Source organism: Lynx canadensis, chromosome F2, assembly GCF_007474595.2.
Source record: "Lynx canadensis isolate LIC74 chromosome F2, mLynCan4.pri.v2, whole genome shotgun sequence".
Lineage (NCBI taxonomy): Eukaryota > Metazoa > Chordata > Mammalia > Carnivora > Felidae > Lynx > Lynx canadensis.
The window spans coordinates 1449130-1465676 of record NC_044320.2 but is presented as its reverse complement, the minus strand read 5'-3'; the positions used below and the strand labels follow the sequence as shown (position 1 = coordinate 1465676).

At 59.1% G+C, this 16547-nt stretch overlaps 1 protein-coding gene across 1 annotated transcript; it reads right to left on the bottom strand.

The window, feature by feature from the left end:
• Nucleotides 1-12045: 12045 nt before the first annotated feature.
• On the bottom strand, nt 12046-15784 carry LY6E (lymphocyte antigen 6 family member E). Its single transcript, XM_030304148.1, has 4 exons — nt 15681-15784; nt 13723-13835; nt 13175-13294; nt 12046-13019 (listed from the first exon to the last, which is right to left on the bottom strand). Exons 2-4 carry the CDS (start codon nt 13772-13774, stop codon nt 12799-12801), a joined length of 393 nt encoding a protein of 130 aa, XP_030160008.1. The 5' UTR covers nt 13775-13835; nt 15681-15784; the 3' UTR covers nt 12046-12798.
• Nucleotides 15785-16547: the final 763 nt, after the last annotated feature.

The following is a 16547-nucleotide window of genomic DNA, read 5'->3' as shown; positions in this document are numbered from 1 at the left end:
AAGCCCGGGGACATCCAGAGTCCAGCGTCCTTGTTTCCCCGGGGCTCTGGGCCACACGGGATCGGCTCGGCCTCCCGAGGGGCCGGAGACTGAGGTCAGCCACGCGGGCAGTGAACCAGGTCTACGCGACGGAAGCCAGATAAAGGCCTCGCACGCCGCCGGGGCTGGGAGCTTCCCCGGTTGGCGACGCTGGTGCGTGCCATCACATCGCTGCCAGGGGAGCCAACACTGCCCACGGCCCCGCGGGGAGGGGACGGTTTGCACCCTCCTGGGCCCTGCCCGGTGCGCCCCTCCCCCTGGCTGATGGTGGTGTGTGTCCTTTCCCCGTGATAAACCGTGACTGCGAGCGTGAAGCCCCCCGGGGGTGCTGGGAGTCCTCCTGGTGGACGACCCAACCCGAGGGGGTCCCAGGACCACTTCCCAACTTGACAGGGTCACGGCAACTGTCCACCACCTCCTAAAGTGGACGCGAAGTGAGTACGATCAAGAAGGCCTGTCACAACACACCTGACAAGGAAGGGAAAACCAACAATGAAGAAAGAAGAAAGGGGGCCTTCCCACTCCAAAGCCCTGAGCCCACACGGACCCGCCATGGGAGACCTGTAAATTAATTACCCAACTGGCAGCTCTTAGCAATGAACTCGGAAGAGTTAAAAAATAACAAAAAAGAGTCCCAGAAATTACTCTCCGTAGGTGAGACGGAGGCACCGGAGTCCTGCGAACCCCTAACAATGCAGCACAGGTCCCATCTGGCCGCCAGGACTCAGCGGTGGTCCGGCTGCCGCGTGGCCTCCCGGGGTCTCCACAGCGCCAAGCGCACCCCGCTCACACATTTGACCACGGCTTCTGGGCTGGAGAACTTCCACCGACTTGCAAACATGCCGAAGCCTCTCATCTTCAAACACACACACATATGCATGTACACGTCTGCGTGCATTCCTATGTACGTGTGTATGCACATCCGTACACACATACCTGTATAGATTCATCCATACACTTGACATTCAAGTAGTAAGAACAGCAAACAAAAATCACAAACTTTCCTCTGTATCAGCAATAAGCCCTTAAACATCATGACTTTTAAAATCAGTCGCAATAAAGGCAACTGAGTGGCTCAGTCGGTTAAGCGGCCGACTTCAGCTCAGGTCATGATCTCATGGTTCATGGGTTCAAGCCCCGCATCGGGCTCTGTGCTGACAACTCAGAGCCTGGAGCCTGCTTCGGATTCCGTGTCTCCCTCTCTCTCTCTTTCCCTCTCCTACTCATGAACTCTCTCTGTCTCTCAAAAATAAATAGACATTAAAAAAATTAAAAATAAAAAATACCATCAGTCACAATAGAAACAATTATATCTAGAATAACTCAGTATATGTGCAATCTCCTTAAATAGAAAATTATTACAAGAATGTAACAAAAAAACTGAATAAAAATGGATGGACCCATCATGTTTCTGCATGAAAAGAGTTTTTCTACTGTCAACTGACTTGTCAGTTTTCCCAATCATTGAATTTAAACACACCCCAAATACTGTCCCAACAGGATTTATGTGTGTGTGTGACACTCACCTGGAGGATTAAATGTGTAATTATAGAGGGGCACCTGGGTGGCTCAGTCGGTTAAGCGTCCAACTCTTGGTTTCCACTCTGGTCATGATCTCACGGTTAGTGGGCTGGAGCCCCGCATTGGAGTCTGTGCTGACGGTGCAGAACCTGCTTGGGACTCTCTCTTTCTCCCTCTCTCTCTGCCCCTCCCCCACGTGCACTCTCAAAAATAAATAAACATTAAAAAATTAAAAAAAAAACTGGGTATAGTTTGGGGCCCTGAAATGAAAGAATCTCTAAGACATGTTGTCGGATTTTAAAATCAAAGCACGAAAAAATCAAATCAAATCAAGGCATGTTACAACCCCATTGGCTCCACAAATTAACGTGAGGATGGAGAGAAGTGTGCGGTGGGTAAATGATCAGAAAGGGGCTGGAAGTCCATTCCCTAAACCGCGACCATGGGCTGCACCCTCGCACTACCCCTCCTGGTAAAAAGGACCCGAGGAAAGACAGCCAAAGTGTGATGTCTCAGTACCCTCCCCACGAGTGATTTCTCACCAGGTTTTTCCCAGCACCTGTCACTGGGTTGGTGACCCCTTGTGTGAGTGAGCTCCTTGGGGGCAGAGGCGTCATTCTCCCCCAGTGCTCTGGGCCAGGTGCGGGCAGGTGCACAGGGAATGCTAGTGAGGTAGAAGAAGTGCATGGTGTGGGGAGAGGCAGGACACAGCAGAGACCCCTGACACCGTCCCCTCCCTGCCTGCTCTCCCCAAGGGTGTCCTTTGGGTCTGACCTCTGATGAGGCCCGCGGGGGTCGGCTGCATCCAGGGCAGGAGGGAGGCTGGTTTGACGGCCAGGCCAGGGGCAGAAAGTGCAGATGAATCTTCAAGCCTCTATCTGCCCTTGTTCCCAAGGGCAGAACTGTCCTGTCCCTCCTGTCCACCAGCAGGTGGGGCCAGCGGTCAAGTTCCAGAAAGTAAAGTCGTTGTGGCTTGACCAGCGGTAAAAATCCAGCTTGCCAAATTTACAGCAATCATAATAGCTGAGGTCCATTCCAAGAGTGTGTGATGTTAAGTTTTTACCCGTTTGTCCACTTTTGACCTTTCTGGGACCATTGTAGCCTTTTATTCTAACGACTCGTCTTTCCAATTTCATGTCACACCGGTTCGTTGCAAGCTACTGATTGGAAAGCGGGGGCCAGCCTGAGCCTGTGAGCTGTCTGTGCCCCCACACCCAGCGTCAGGAGCATGGAGGAAGGAAGGAATTACAACCCGGAGACATGCTGTCTCCAGCCGGGGGAGCACGGCACCTCACGCACCATGGGCAGCGAGAGCGGGAGCCGGGAGGAGACTCCCTCACTTTGTCGTTGAGACCCAGATGGATGGGAGTTCTGCGAAACCACTCGGCTGCAGACAAATCTGCTTTTGCTGTGGGAGGGACTTTCTGAGCATTTAAGGAAAGGCTTTATACTTTCCATGATAAAAAATGCCAATCTTATACATGAACAAAATTTACAAGTATATGGAAAACTGAGAGAAAAATATATGACAGAGGATTTTTATCTTTGATATATAAGCAATTGTTAAAATTGCCATGTAGGCAAATAATAGGAAGTAGGGGCAGGTGACTCATAAGCAAAGGCCCGAAAGTGACCACGATGCTTTGAAGGGCTCAGCTCCCCCCGGCAATAAAAATTTCAAACAAGGAGTCACTGCTTCACCCAGATCCTGCCTTCTGTTTTATTTGGTTTTCTGTCATAAAACCCCAGTGTTGTACAGAGTTAGGATTGCACACTGAGGAAAACTGCAGACAGCTGTGGATTCTTCTAGAAAACAGTCGGCTAATCTGTGCCCAAAGCTTTAGACTGGTTCCCAGTCTCCGACCTAGTCATCCCAATTTGAGAAAGTTATTGAAAGGTAATAATCAAAAATGCAATGTGTACATATCTGAACAAAGTCAAGAGAGAGGGATGGGACAAAGGGAAGAAACAGTCATTTTTCAGAGGATTAAGAAACGGACAGAGGCTGTGGGCCTGGGCCTGGAGGCAGCGAGGGGAAGCAGGGGGGGGGGGGCACCTTGGAACAGGCTCGACGGGTGGTCGAGTCCCTGGGTCACAGGAGAATTCAGCACCCTGGACAGCAGCAAGAACCCACCGCAGCACATCCGCCAGGGTCCTGTAGCGCCCTACTTCTCTCCCGGCCTCTTTATGGCTGGAGGTCCCAACAGCCTGCGCCGAGCCTTCCAGAGTACTCTCCCATCCTACGGGGATGCACAAGAATGGGTAAGTGGGATCAGGGCTCTGCATGCTCCCAGGGTCAGGGCCCAGAGTGTGAGCAGGGTCAAGTCTTATACCCACTACCCCACTCTTCTCCCTCTTCCTTTCCCTGCAGCCTATACCCTCCATTCAGTAATTACAGCCATCCTTGTTATAAACTGAGCATTTCCTTGTGGGAGCGGCCCGCAAGGACCCTCTCCTTCACTCGTCTTAAGGACCTTGGGATGGCACAATGGTCTCATTCCCATTTTGGGAGGGGAAGACTGCGGACCAGGACAGTTACGGTGTGTGGCCGATGCAACTGTGTGTACCCGGATTTGAAACGGGGGCTTCTTGGGGCGCCTGGTGGGCTCAGTCAGCGTAGCACGTGACTCTTGATTTTGGGGTTGTGAGCTCGAGCCCCACACTGGGTGCAGAGATTACTTAAAAATAAAGTCTTTTTAGAAAAGGAAAGAAAGGGGGTCTTGTCAGACTCTCCTGATGGCACCAGCCACTCCGGACCCCGTGCGCTCACTGTGAGCTGCCCCCGCCTATGTCTCTCCAGAGGGCGGTGCTCACCCTTCCCCGAGCTCTGGCAGAGCCCGTGTCCTCCCTGCAAGATGTGGGCTGTTCGTGCTGCCTGGGCTGGGGGAGACGGAGCTGGCGGTCGGGGGCCGAGCCCGGATCCTGCCCTGCCCTCCCACGCCACAGCCTCACAGTCCTGGGCCCAGCTCCACCCCCGGCAGTCTCGAAAGCCTGCCAGACGCCTCTCCCTCCACCTGTGAGGGGAAGCCCTGTGACCATCACCGCCCTGTGGGCGCACACGTGGGCTCAGACGAGGAAGCCACTCGAACGTAGAGCCTGTGCTCGCTTTCTGGAGAGAGCACCACAAAGCCCCGAGGTGGGGGATGTATGAGCCGGGGGAGGTCCTGGTCACAAGAAGCCCAGCCCCTCAGTCCTCACAGCATCTCTGGGGACGCCCACCAGCCAGATGGAGGGGCAACTCTCCGGGACTCAAAAGCAATAGTAGGTCCAGTGACACCTCTGGGTGAATCAGGAAAAGGCAGAGGGGTGTGGGCAGGTCGGGGCTGGAAGCAGAACTGGGCGCTGGGGGCTTCTGGCAAGGCTTTTCCTCTGTGCGCCCTGTCTTCCCCCTCTGGGCAGCAGGTCAGGTCACAGCCCTCAGGATGGCAGCTAGGGTTCTGGGGGACCGGGGGACCCAGAGCGAGGACGTCCGTTGGCTCAAGGGCCAAGCCAGCAGGAACAGAGGCGGCAGCCAGAGGAGGGCGTCCTCACCGCCAGCAAGGCAGGTGGGCCAGTCGTGTCCCCGCCCGCCCGCCCGCCCGGGGGCAGGCTGTCTGTGGCCTGGATCAGGCCAGCTCCTCTTTGTAGGGCCTCCCTCCAGCTGTGACTGGGCGGGGCAGTCCCAGCCCTCACTCCCTCCTGACTCGCTCCATCCAAGCCTGAGGTGAGGTCAGAGCAAGAAACGCTTCAGCCACAGCTGCCCAGGCCCTCCCTTCCCCGACCCCCTCACAGGCCTGCTTTCACCCGGCAGGCATCCAAAACCAGTGGGAGAGTGGGACCCCGCTCGCCACCTGGGGTGTGATGTCTGCAGCATCACCATAACAAACAGCCCCGGCCGGCCTGAGACACAGAGACCCGGGCTCCAAAGGCCGAGAAGCTGCAGGGGCGGGGCCGGGCGCAGGCGCGCGCTGAGGCCTCTCCCTGGCGGGTGGACGGCCTCCCCTCCCCGTGTCCTCACGTGGTCGCCCCCCCAACCCTCGTGCGTGTCTGCGTCCTGGCCTCCCCTTTTTGTGGGGACACCAGCCTGGATCAGGGCCCCCAGTGCCCTCCTGTACCTCAGTCACCTCCGCAAAGGCCCACCTCCGAGCACAGTCACCCTGCGGCCCTGGGGGTGGGACTCGGGTGTGGCTCCGGGGACACGGTTCGTCCTGTGACACAGGAGACGGCAAACATGGGACACGGCTGTTTGATGGCAGCTCTGTTTGTAACGTCCCCCCAAGTGGAAACACTCCAGACGCCCTTCACCAGGTGGGGGTTAAACAGCATGCCGCGGACCCACATCGGAAGCGGCTCCGCAGGAAAAGAACTGTGTCATGGGGGGCGGTTCTCCGGGGCGGCAGGCTGCGTGGAAAAAGCCACAGGCTCTGTGATTCCATTTCAGTAACACTGCCCTGCACCCCACGCTCACAGCAGTGTTATGCAATAGCCAAGACATGGGGGCCCCGGCGCGTCCCAGGATGGACGAATGAATAAAGAGCATGCGGTGTATGCCGGGGAGGCGGGGGGTGTTAACTGGGCCACGAAGAAGGGGAGCCTGCCATCGGTGAAGCGCGCGTGGGCCCGCTGACACAAGTCTGAGGACAGATGCTGTCACACACCGCGCGCTCTCACTTGTGTGTGGAATCTGAACCAAGAGGAGGAAGAGAGACGAGAAAAACCAAACTCGTGGAAAAGGCGCTCGGCTCTGTGGTTCCCGAGGCGGGGCTGGGGGAGGGGAGCGCGGCCTCAGGCGCCGAAGGTCAGGTGCGCGGCCCCCTGGGGCGGGAGCGAGCCGACCGGGGGCAGAGGCGCGCCCGCCCCGCCAGGAGGAGACACTGGTACCCGGGAGCCCGCGCGGCCGGCCATCGGCGGCACTTGTGAGTCAGGCCCGCACACCTGACGCCCGCGCCGCCTGCGCGTCAACCGCGTCCCCATAAAGCGGCCGGGGATACGCGACACCGGAAAACACGCCAACCACCGCACCCGAAGTGACCCGTTTGCGGGGACGACGAACCGCCGAGAAGCTGCAGGGGCGGGGCGGGGCGCGCGCGCGCGCTGCACGGCGGCAGGGGCGAGGCCGGGCGGGTCACGCCGCTGGTCCTCGCGTACGAGGGCCTCTCCGGGCTCCGCAGCCTCCTGGGACTGCGGTCAAGTCAGAGTAAAACTTTCACAAGAAACAACAAAAATCCGAGCTTCCTGTGTTCTATTTTTCCTGGCAATGTTTTTTATTAGCTCTGGATGAATGATTTACCTCTATCACTTTAAATGTTCAAATTTTTCTATTAAAGGTGAGAGCCAAATCCTTGTGTCATGTTTTAAACCTCTGTCCATACTGTCGTCGTCTGTTTGGGCTGCGGTGACAAAACACTACAGTTTGGGTGGCTTATGCACGTCCCCCCCCCACCCCCCACCCCCCCACCCCACCCCCCCGCCCCGGGACTCTGAGGTCAGGCCACCCCCAAGTTCAGGGCCGGGCCACCTTCCGGGCTCAGAGCCCCCCTCCTGGAGGCGTCGGCACCTGGCCAAGGGCTCAGGGGGCCCTCTGCAACCTCTTTAAAAAGGACAGGAGTCCCCTCCTTGTGTGTCTGTCACTCTTAGGGCTCAGGCGCCCCCCTCCCCTACCCCCCTGCAGACCCCGCCTCCTAACACTTTCGCTGGAGGGTCAGGCTCCCGACCCCTAGGGGATTGGAAGGAGACGCAGCCATTCAGACCACAGCCTGCCGGTTCTTCCCATTGCTGTATTGCCATTTCCCCCTCTTTTTCCCCTGACCGGTCTCACCAGCGTTACACGCGTTGCCAGTGTTTCCCAATAAATAACTATTTTTGGTAAGCCTGCTTCCTGCATCCACGGCCTCTGTATCCTTCAGGTCTGCTCTTTATTTATTTTTCCTTCCTCTTTCCTATCTTCCTCCTTTCTTTCTCCTTTATTCTATTTTGGGGGATTTATGCTGCCTTCTTTCTATAACTTCTTTCGATGTATGCTTCATTCATTAATGCTGAATCTTTTCTTGTTTTTAATACATGAAGGTAAACCCATAAGTTCTAAGCGCGGATCAGCTATTTCCATGGGTTCTGATATACAGTATATCTGTTGCCATTTCGTTAAGGTGTGATATGATGCCCGTTTTGATTTCTTCTGTGACCCATGAGTTATTTAGAAGACATATCTTTCATTTTCAGACGCAGAATTTTCTGTATTCTTGTTAATAGTTTAAAGCACAATTGCATTGTGATTGGAGAACCTGGTTGGTATGATGTTTCGTCTTTTGATCATGTAATTATATAAGATTTATCGTTTTGTTGTTGTTGTTGTTGTTTTAATTTAACGTTTATTTATTTTTGAGACAGAGAGAGACAGAGCATGAACGGGGGAGGGGCAGAGAGAGAGGGAGACACAGAATCGGAAACAGGCTCCAGGCTCTGAGCAGTCAGCACAGAGCCCGACGCGGGGCTCGAACCCACGGACCACGAGATCGTGACCTGAGCCGAAGTCGGCCACCTAACGGACTGAGCCACCCAGGCGCCCCAAGATGTATCGTTTTTTAAAAGATTTCATGAGTTGCCGTGATGCTCTGTTTTGCTCCAAACTATGTAGTCTCAGGTTCAAGTGTCTCTGTGGACAGCACATGCTGGGTGTTTTCAAAACTGCTCAACCTCTGTGCTTTCATTGGATCATTAAATCCATTTACATTTAATAAAATTACGGAGACACGTGGGTTTTAATCCACCATATTACTGTGATTTTTTTTAATGATCCCTCCGTGATGGATCTATGTTCCTTTCTTCTCTTTCTCTCTTTGCCTCTTTTCTTGGTGATTTTGGGTCTTTTTCAATTTTCCCTTTACTAGTTTGGAAGTTGAGATTCTCTTTCCAAGCGTGCGGTGCTGTTCTGGAGGCGGCACGCATGGAGATGTCCCCGACAGGAGGGACCCTCTCTGCACCCCCCGGGGCTCACTGTGCTGATGGGTTCTGCACAGCACTGACTATGTCGTGACTTTCAATTCTCCCTGTACAGACCTGTCTCCCATACGACACATTTATTAATCTTTTTACAAAATCAGTGTTCATTTAGACTTACCAGTGTCTTCCTCATTCCTGGGTCAGGACTTACAAGTGGTATTTTCCTTCTGGCCCAGGAACATTTCTTACACTTTCTTCTAGTGCAAGGTGAGGGGAACTCTTGGTTTCGTTTGTCTGGCAATGGCTTTCCTTCAACTTTATTCTGATATTTTTGCTGCACAGAGAAATCTGGGTTACCATCTAGGTCCTTTATTCTGCTTCCATAGTTGCTGTCAAGAACTCAGGTGTTATTCTCAGTGTGACTCCTTAGTAGGTGATCTTTTTCTCCAGCCCACTGAGAGATGCCAAGGACGGGGTGCGGGGCAGGAGGTGCAGTGCCCCGCCGGCCTGGACCACGGGCACCCCTGGAGGAGCACAGTGGGAGGAAGCCAGAGGACAGTCAGGATCCCCTCCACCTCCCAGGCCAGCAGGTGCGGACCCAGCAGCCAGGGAGGGGCAGCCCAGGGGGCAGGGGCCAGGCACACCCATGCACTCCCCAGAGAGCCCCCCCTCTGTGGGCAGATGCAGGAAATCCGGGGTCAGAAGACAAAGCTGAATTTGGCTACCCAGAAACAGGGTGGGGAGGGGCATACCCAGGCACCTGGGCGCTGAGATTGGGGAGCCTGGGCTCCTGGCCAGAGCGGTGCCTGGCCCGACAGCCCTCGCAGGGCTCCTCGCTGCAGCCTGGACAGATGCCAGGGCCCAGGAGAGCCTGGGGCAGGGCCACCCAGCAAGGTTCCTTTCCCCAGCCCCGCCCCTCCCCACCCTACCTACCTTCCCCCAGCCTGCAGGAAATAGAAACTCAAAGCCCCAGGCTCCTCCTCCCATCCCCTCTGCACCTCACCCAGCCCCACCCTGCCTCCCTCTGCTCCCACACTCAGCCTGCCCGCCACCAGCCTCCCATCTCCCCAGGCAGGGGCAGCAGGAACCAGGGGGGCCACCATTCTCTGACCCCAGCCCTACAGGGACTTGGCCCTTCGACCCAGAGCAGAAGGAGTGCTGGGCCTGAGGGCTGTCCACCCAGGAGGGCAAGTGGCTCCAATACCCAGCCCAGGGTATAATACTCTTACCAGGAACAGAGCACAGGGCAGATATCCCACCACTGCCCCCAGCGTCCAGTCCTGACCACGGTTTTCAGGTTTCAAGTCCACTTGCCAGCTCCCTCTTGCCCACCCCACCACTGCCCACCTATCTCAACTCAGCGTCCAGCTACTCCAGCAAGGTGGCCTGATTTACTGTTGAGTGAGCAACCCAGCGAACAGATTCTACCTGGGGACTCAGAGCTCCGGGGAATCGTCGTCTGTGACAACGGTTGCCAGTGTTTCTGGGGGACATTCTGATTTCAAGCTCCTTGAATTCTTTTCCTTGTTTTAAAATTTTTTATTTTTATTTAATTTTTTCAAACATTTATTCATTTTTTGAGAGACAGAGACAGAGAGCAAGTAGGGGAAGGGCCGAGAGACTGGGAGACACAGAATCCAAAGCAGACTCCAGGCTCTGAGCCGTCAGCACAGAGCCCGATGCGAGGCTCGCACTCACAAACCATGATATCGTGACCTGAGCCGAAGTCAGACGCTTCACCGACTGAGCCACCCAAGAGCCCCTAATTTCTTATTTTTTAAGTAATGTCTACCCCCAACATGGGGCTCAAACTCACAACCCCGAGATCGAGGGTCACATGCTCTACCGGCAAAGCCAGCCAGGTGCCCCTTCTTTCATTTTTAATGCCAGTCTGACCCACTCAGGTGAATCACATACTCCCTGCCCACTGAATCTCAATCAGGCTGCCCTGATGGGCTTCTAGATCCTTCTGCAAGGCACTGGTTGGGACTGGGTCTTCTTCCTCTTGTCGCCGCACTGGGGCAGATCCCTCCTCCTGCCCTACTTGTCTGGGGCTATCCCTCCCTTGGGCGCAATCGTCGCATTACCACTTGGCTGTGCGTGTAGGCTGGCTGTCCCTTTCGGTGGCCATGATGAGGACACATTTGTGCATTTCAGTGCCCATGGCCGATCTCAGGGATCCCTGGAGATGGGCCAGAATCCTGAGTCCCCACACTGACCACTGTCCCACCCTGCCAGACAGTGTCCCTCGGACTCTGGACACGGGCACACCAGGGTTCTGGCCAGCCTCGGGGCAACCTGGGTGGGGAGGCGGGTGTGAGACACGAAGTGAAGGGACTCCATGTTAGAAAGGCTCCATGTCCGTTTCTTTTCGGCCCCAGTTACTCATGCATGTGAGTCAAAGAAGCCATTCCCACTCCAAGGGAGAAGCAAGAAAATTAATCATTCTGAGTTTCGTCCTAGCCCCCAAACACCTGATGACGTCTGAAAGAACAGGATCCCAAACACATTCCAGAACGTTAGCTTGGAACAAACCTGGGCTGACACCAGCCGTCAATACCCCCACCTTCAGAACTCTTGGAATAACAGCCGTCGCTCACCTGACACTGGCCTCTGATGGGACTCGACCCTGGATCCCTGAAGAACACACACCCTGGACCCCTTTCCAATACGAACCCCTGACTCCCCGTGACGAGGAGACTCCCTCTCCTCCCCGAGTCCCTGAGCCCCCGGCCACTCCATCCCTCAGTTCCTCCCGGCTCCCGTTTGATTTCTATCCTGCATGAAACCTAGGACCCTCTCAGCTGGTCCCTCGGGGCCCCTCTGGGTCCTCAGACCCGGCCTGTCACATCGAGCGGACTCTGACCTGCCTCTCAGGGGCGTCCTGACCTGGCTTCAAGGCACCTTCGTCCTTATTTCCTGGCCAGCCACCCCCCTCCCCAGCCCCATCAAAGAAGCCCCAGGGGGTGACCATAGACCCTTCCCCAGGAGCAGACCCCGCAGACCCCAAACACATGGCCGGCAGAGGGTAAGTGAGCACGGGGCAGGGGTGGCCAGGTGTTTCAGGAACAGGTGTCTTGCTCACCCACTCACCAGGCCCCTGCCTGCCCAGCCAGGTTCTCCTGTGCCCACCTCGACCCGACCAGCCCTGGTATCCCATCCCCAAGTCCCAGAGACCCAGGTGCCGGTGCCCACCCCACGTGCCTGCTCCTACAGGCCCTCACCTTCCCTGTCCAGACCCATTCCTCCCTCTGGAGGGTGCTGCCTTCCTCCCAGAAGCAGACTGACCTCCCTCCCTGCTTCCTGTCCTAACCTGTCCCGACCTGTCCCGCCCGAGGATGAACTTCCCACACGGCCCTGCCTCGCCCAGCACAGGAAGAAGTGGAGGACGTGGGGTGGACGTTCCCTTCTCAGCCTGGAGGGCAGCCAGCTGTGAACTTGGGAGAGCCCTCTCCCTGCCGTGCACCTCAGGGTGGGGCCGTCCGGCAGGGAGCCCCCCCACACTAGGACCCTGCTGGGAGGGGGACTCCCAGACGAGCAGCCACAGGCTGTCACACCCAGGGCAGGAAGGGTTGGGAACACGCGTTTATTTGAGGCACCGAGGCAGCAGACAGACTCCGGTAGGGGGTGGAGGGAGGGGGTGGGGGCCGCGGCTGGAGTTGGGGGTGGGAACCGATTCCTGGGTCCAGCAGTCAAGCCCAGACGCACTGGAACCCCGTCTTCCAAACGGCTCCCCTTAAAGTGGGGCGTAGAAATGCCAGAGAAAAGAAGTTCTGGTGTGGACTCGGGGGGCTCGGCGGCTGCTAACGCCGGACCCCTGGCACTTATCCCGCACACACACGGGCCCGGACACGGCCACACACTCGCACACACGCCACAGGGGCACCCGGCACACGCGTCCACACAGCTGAGTTTACACAGTCACCTGCGGCAACAGCACGCTTGCCCTTCTGGGACACAGTGGCAGAGAGCACATCTTCCACACCACCTGGGGGCAGACACAGCCTGGACGGGGCAGGGCCTGGGGCTTACGTGTGCCTCCTAGAGTGTCCCCAGGACTCAGTTCTGACTCTGGGACCCTCAGGCTCCAGCCCTCATCCCTTCCCAGGTTCCCCGAGGAAGGTCACGTCACTGCCTGAGAAATGAGGGCAGCCGGCCCCTCTTAGGGCAGGTGCAGGCCCGGGGGCCTGACCAGGGGGGGACCGAGGGCGGGGAGGGCTGGGAGAACTGGGATCAAGCAGGGTGACGAGTCAAAGGAAGAGGGGCCGGGCCTTCCTTCCTGAGCTGGGGGAGTCTCGGCCGGCTGCAGGGCCCCGGCGGTCAGGGCCCAAGCCGCTGCAGGGCGGACAGCAGACTGAGCAGGAGCCCGAGGCCCAACACGGCGGCACTGGCCCTCAGCCCCCCGCCGGCCGTGCTGATGTTGCACAGGAAACTCTGGCAGCAATAGGTGCCCACAGACGCCACGCCGAGGTTGATGCTGGGGCTGGGGCAGATCGGGGAGCAGCCCTTGTTCAGGGTATGGCCGAAGTCCACCAGGTTCCCTAGGCGGGAAGACAAGGCTGTGAGGGTAAGGGCAGAGGGCAAAGGCCCAGGAAGCGGGGAGAGGCCGGCCGCCGGCACTCACGGAGGCCGGCGGAGGCAGGCACCGGGGCTCACCGATGCCCAGATCCCGGCAGAGGCAGGTACCGGCACTCACCGATGCCGGCGGAGGCAGATACGGTCACGCAGTAGTTGTCCGAGTCCGAGCAGATGGTTGGTTTTAGGCAGTAGAAATTACTGTTCTGATTCGTGCAAGAGAAGCACACCAGGGAGTGAGCTGCAGAAGAAGGGGGGCACGCTGTAGGTGACACCTGTCTCAAGCCGGGGAAACTTCCCTTCCAGTCCTGAGCCAACACCCACACCCGATCATTTGCCGATGCTAACAGAGCAATTATCACATTCCAGACTCTGGCTGGAGACCCAAAAAGACAATGAATGACCGGGGACCCCGATCCTGAAGGGACTCCAGGGCCACCCAAGTGCACAGTGATAAGCGTGTTGGGGGCAGAACCCAGGCCTCCAGGGGGAGCAGGAAGCATGACCCCCCGCTTTGCTGGGGGAGAGGCTCTGCTAGGCCTCCTAGAACAGGTCCCACGGGAACTGGCCTGAAGGACCCCTGGGCACCGCTCAGGAGAGAAGGTGGAGAGAGAGTCCGGGAGGAAGGCCCAGCTCACCCACAGGCCTGGGGCCCCAAGGGCATCTCACCTTGCTCCACACCCACAAGGGCAGCCAGCAGCACGGGCAGGAAGACCTTCATACTGGAGAAGACAGGTGTCCTGTCTGGGGGACTCTCACAAAGGCAAAGAAAGTGGCCCTGCCTGGAGAGACATCTGGTTGGAGGACCCGGGCTGCGTGCCCCACGAGCCCCTGGCCCTGGAGCCGGGCTGCCCCCATTGTGCAGATGGCAGGGGGGGCCTGCCAGCTTCCAGCAGCAGAGCCAGCGCACAAAGGGTCTTTCTGTTCCAGTCCTGACCCACCCCTCACTCGGTGCACAGTCCTCCTGGTTGGGAAGCCCCCCCCCCCCCCCCCCCCGCCAAGCCTGTGCTGCTTGCGGATGGGGCCAGCTGAGGGAGCTCATTAGTCTCAGGACCAAACAGAAAGGGAGGCCAAAAGAGTGGCCCCCTGGTCGTGGTCCTGGGGGAGAGGACATAGTGACCAGCGATATTAGCCAGGCTGCATCCAGAACCTTCCATGAGCCAGCTCCATCCCTGACACGGGGTCTCAGGGGCCGGGTGGGTGCACGAGGCACACTTAGCTGAGCCCCCACCTCCAGCCGCTTCTGTGCTGAGGGCGCGGGGTGCTTTCCATTCTGTGTGTTATTCAGTGCTGAAGTCAGCGAGCCCACGAGTGTCTGCTCTTCCCCCATTCTGTGCCCAAAAAACAGGCTCAGAAGTCTGTGGGGGCTGCCCGGTGCCCTACACCAGGACCCTCTTGTGGGCAGGGACCAGAGGCAGTGGGTGGAGAAAGCACTCGGAAGGTGACCAGCTGGCGTTCTGGCTCTCCGTTCTGCAGGAGGCATGGTGTGGGAGGAGCTGCCTGGTGCCTTCTGCTGGGGACAGCCATGGGCGGGGGATGGGCATTCTAGGCCTGGGAGCTGGTTCCCAGGCACTGGGAGGAAGGAGAATATCAGAGAGAGAACAGCACCCCCCCTCCCCCCAGCCTAGTCCTGGGTCTGGGCCGACATCTTGGGGTCAGGGACAGGAGCTGCAAATGCCCAGAAAGGGTGTCATGCCCGGCGGGGGCTTGACCCCAGATCCAGACAGTTCAGGGAGGAAGGAGCCTCCCTCGTTTCCTCTTCTACAAAGTAGGGTTTGTGCATGGAGAAGCCCTGAGCTGTTCTCAAGGAAGCTCTGGAATGCCCGGCCACCGTCCCCACTGTCCACTGCCAGGCACCCAATCAAACAGGCCCCACTGGGCTGAGTCCAGGCACTGGCTGGAGTGGATGGACATTAGCAGGGTCCAGCAAAAGGAGCCCTGAGAATGACCAGTGGGCTTCTGGGACAGCGCCATCTGGGACCCAGACAGCCTCCCCCAGGCTCATGGGCTGATTTCTGACAGAGCCGGGCATCCCGTGACCGGGGGCCAGCAGAGGAGTAAGAGCTAGTCCTCGCCCCCAGCGACGGGAAGGGGTCAGGTGGATCAGCGTGGGGGGCGGAGGCTCCCGGGCACCTCACACGCTTGCATAATCTTTGGCAGACAAGAAGCTTTCACGCCTCCCCTGGGTAGGCTCCAGTTCCAGGGGTCCCCCCCCCCCGGGGAGGCCAGTGCATTCTCCCCATCCCACCGGCCCGCCAAGATCCCAGCCCCCTTCCCAAGTCAGGAAGGCTGCCCCTCCCCAGTCCCCTCGGGAGCGATGGTGGGGAACCTGGAGCTGGGTGACGGGCCCCATGCCCGCGCAGCTCTGGGTCACCCAGCCAGGAAGGGCGCCGGGTGGCGGTGTGCGCCCGCTCCAGCCCGGATCTCGGGGGATATTCGGGAGGACTGGGGGAGGGGAGTGGAGGCTCAGCCCCCTGGCACTGGGCCCACCCCTAAGCCCCGACTCCCGGCCTCCCCCGGACCCTCCGGCGTCTCCCCCGGCACCCTGCTCGCTCCCCCTACGCCCTGCCGGGCGCCGAAGGGGTCATCCCTGCTTCCCCGCCGGGATCCGGGCCCCGCCGACTCACGCGGGGCAGACGCAGGTCCACGGCCTCGCCGAGCTGCCCGAGCCTGGCGCCCAATCGCACGACACTCCCGGACTCCCGGCAGCCGAGCGGGCGGGGAACGGCGGGCGGAGTCGGCGCTCCGGCGGGCGGGGGGCGCAGGGGCGGGCAGGGGGCGGAGTCGCCGCTCCTTCGGGCGGGGGGCGGAGTTATCTTTCCGGCGGGCTGGGGGCGCGCGGGGGGCGGAGTCGACGTTCCAGTGGGCGGGGCGGGGCGGGGGCGGAGCCTGCGCTCGTGCGGGCGTGGGGAGCTCGGTCGGCGTTCCCGCGGGCTGGGGGTGGGCGCGAGGCTGGTCGGGGTCGGCGTGCTTGCGGGAGGGGCGGGGGACGCGCGCGCAGCGGCAGAGTCAGAGTTCCCGCAACCGGGCGGGGCTGGCGCGCCCCCACCCGGACTCCGAGCCCTGGCCCAGGGAGGTGTCGCTGGCCCGCTGGACGCAGGCCGCGGGACATCGCGGGGCAGCCGGGCGACGCTCCGCGAGCGTGTGTGGGCGGGGGCGGCCCCTCTCCGGGAAGGCTGGCGTCGCTTCTGCCCAGTGCGGTGGGAGCGTTTCCGACCCTGGGGCCGGCTGAGGGCGGCGAGGAGGCAGGGACCTTGCCCCTGGCACGTCGCGCCCTCTGCTCCGGGCTGCCTGTGGTCCTCGGCTCCCGGCCTCGCCTCGGGGCTGAGCCGTGAGCTCTCCCGTGGGTGGGGGAGAGAGGTCGGAGGGGGGCAGTGGTGGCGGGCCACAGGGATCCCCGGCGACGGTCCATCTTTGCTCGTTCTGGACCCCTTTATCCTCTGGGCGCAGGGTCGCTTCTTATGTGGCTGCGCCACTGGGCCAAGACACTCCGC

Excerpts from the sequence above, each read along its gene's own strand:
- LY6E (XM_030304148.1), bottom strand. The coding sequence starts at position 13,774 with ATGAAGGTCTTCCTGCCCGTGCTGCTGGCTGCCCTTGTGGGTGTGGAG. Across the intron at positions 13,295-13,722 it reads CCTTGTGGGTGTGGAGCAAG|CTCACTCCCTGGTGTGCTTC; the intron begins GTGAGATGCCCT and ends CTTCTTCTGCAG. Across the intron at positions 13,020-13,174 it reads ATCTGCCTCCGCCGGCATCG|GGAACCTGGTGGACTTCGGC; the intron begins GTGAGTGCCGGT and ends CTTCCCGCCTAG.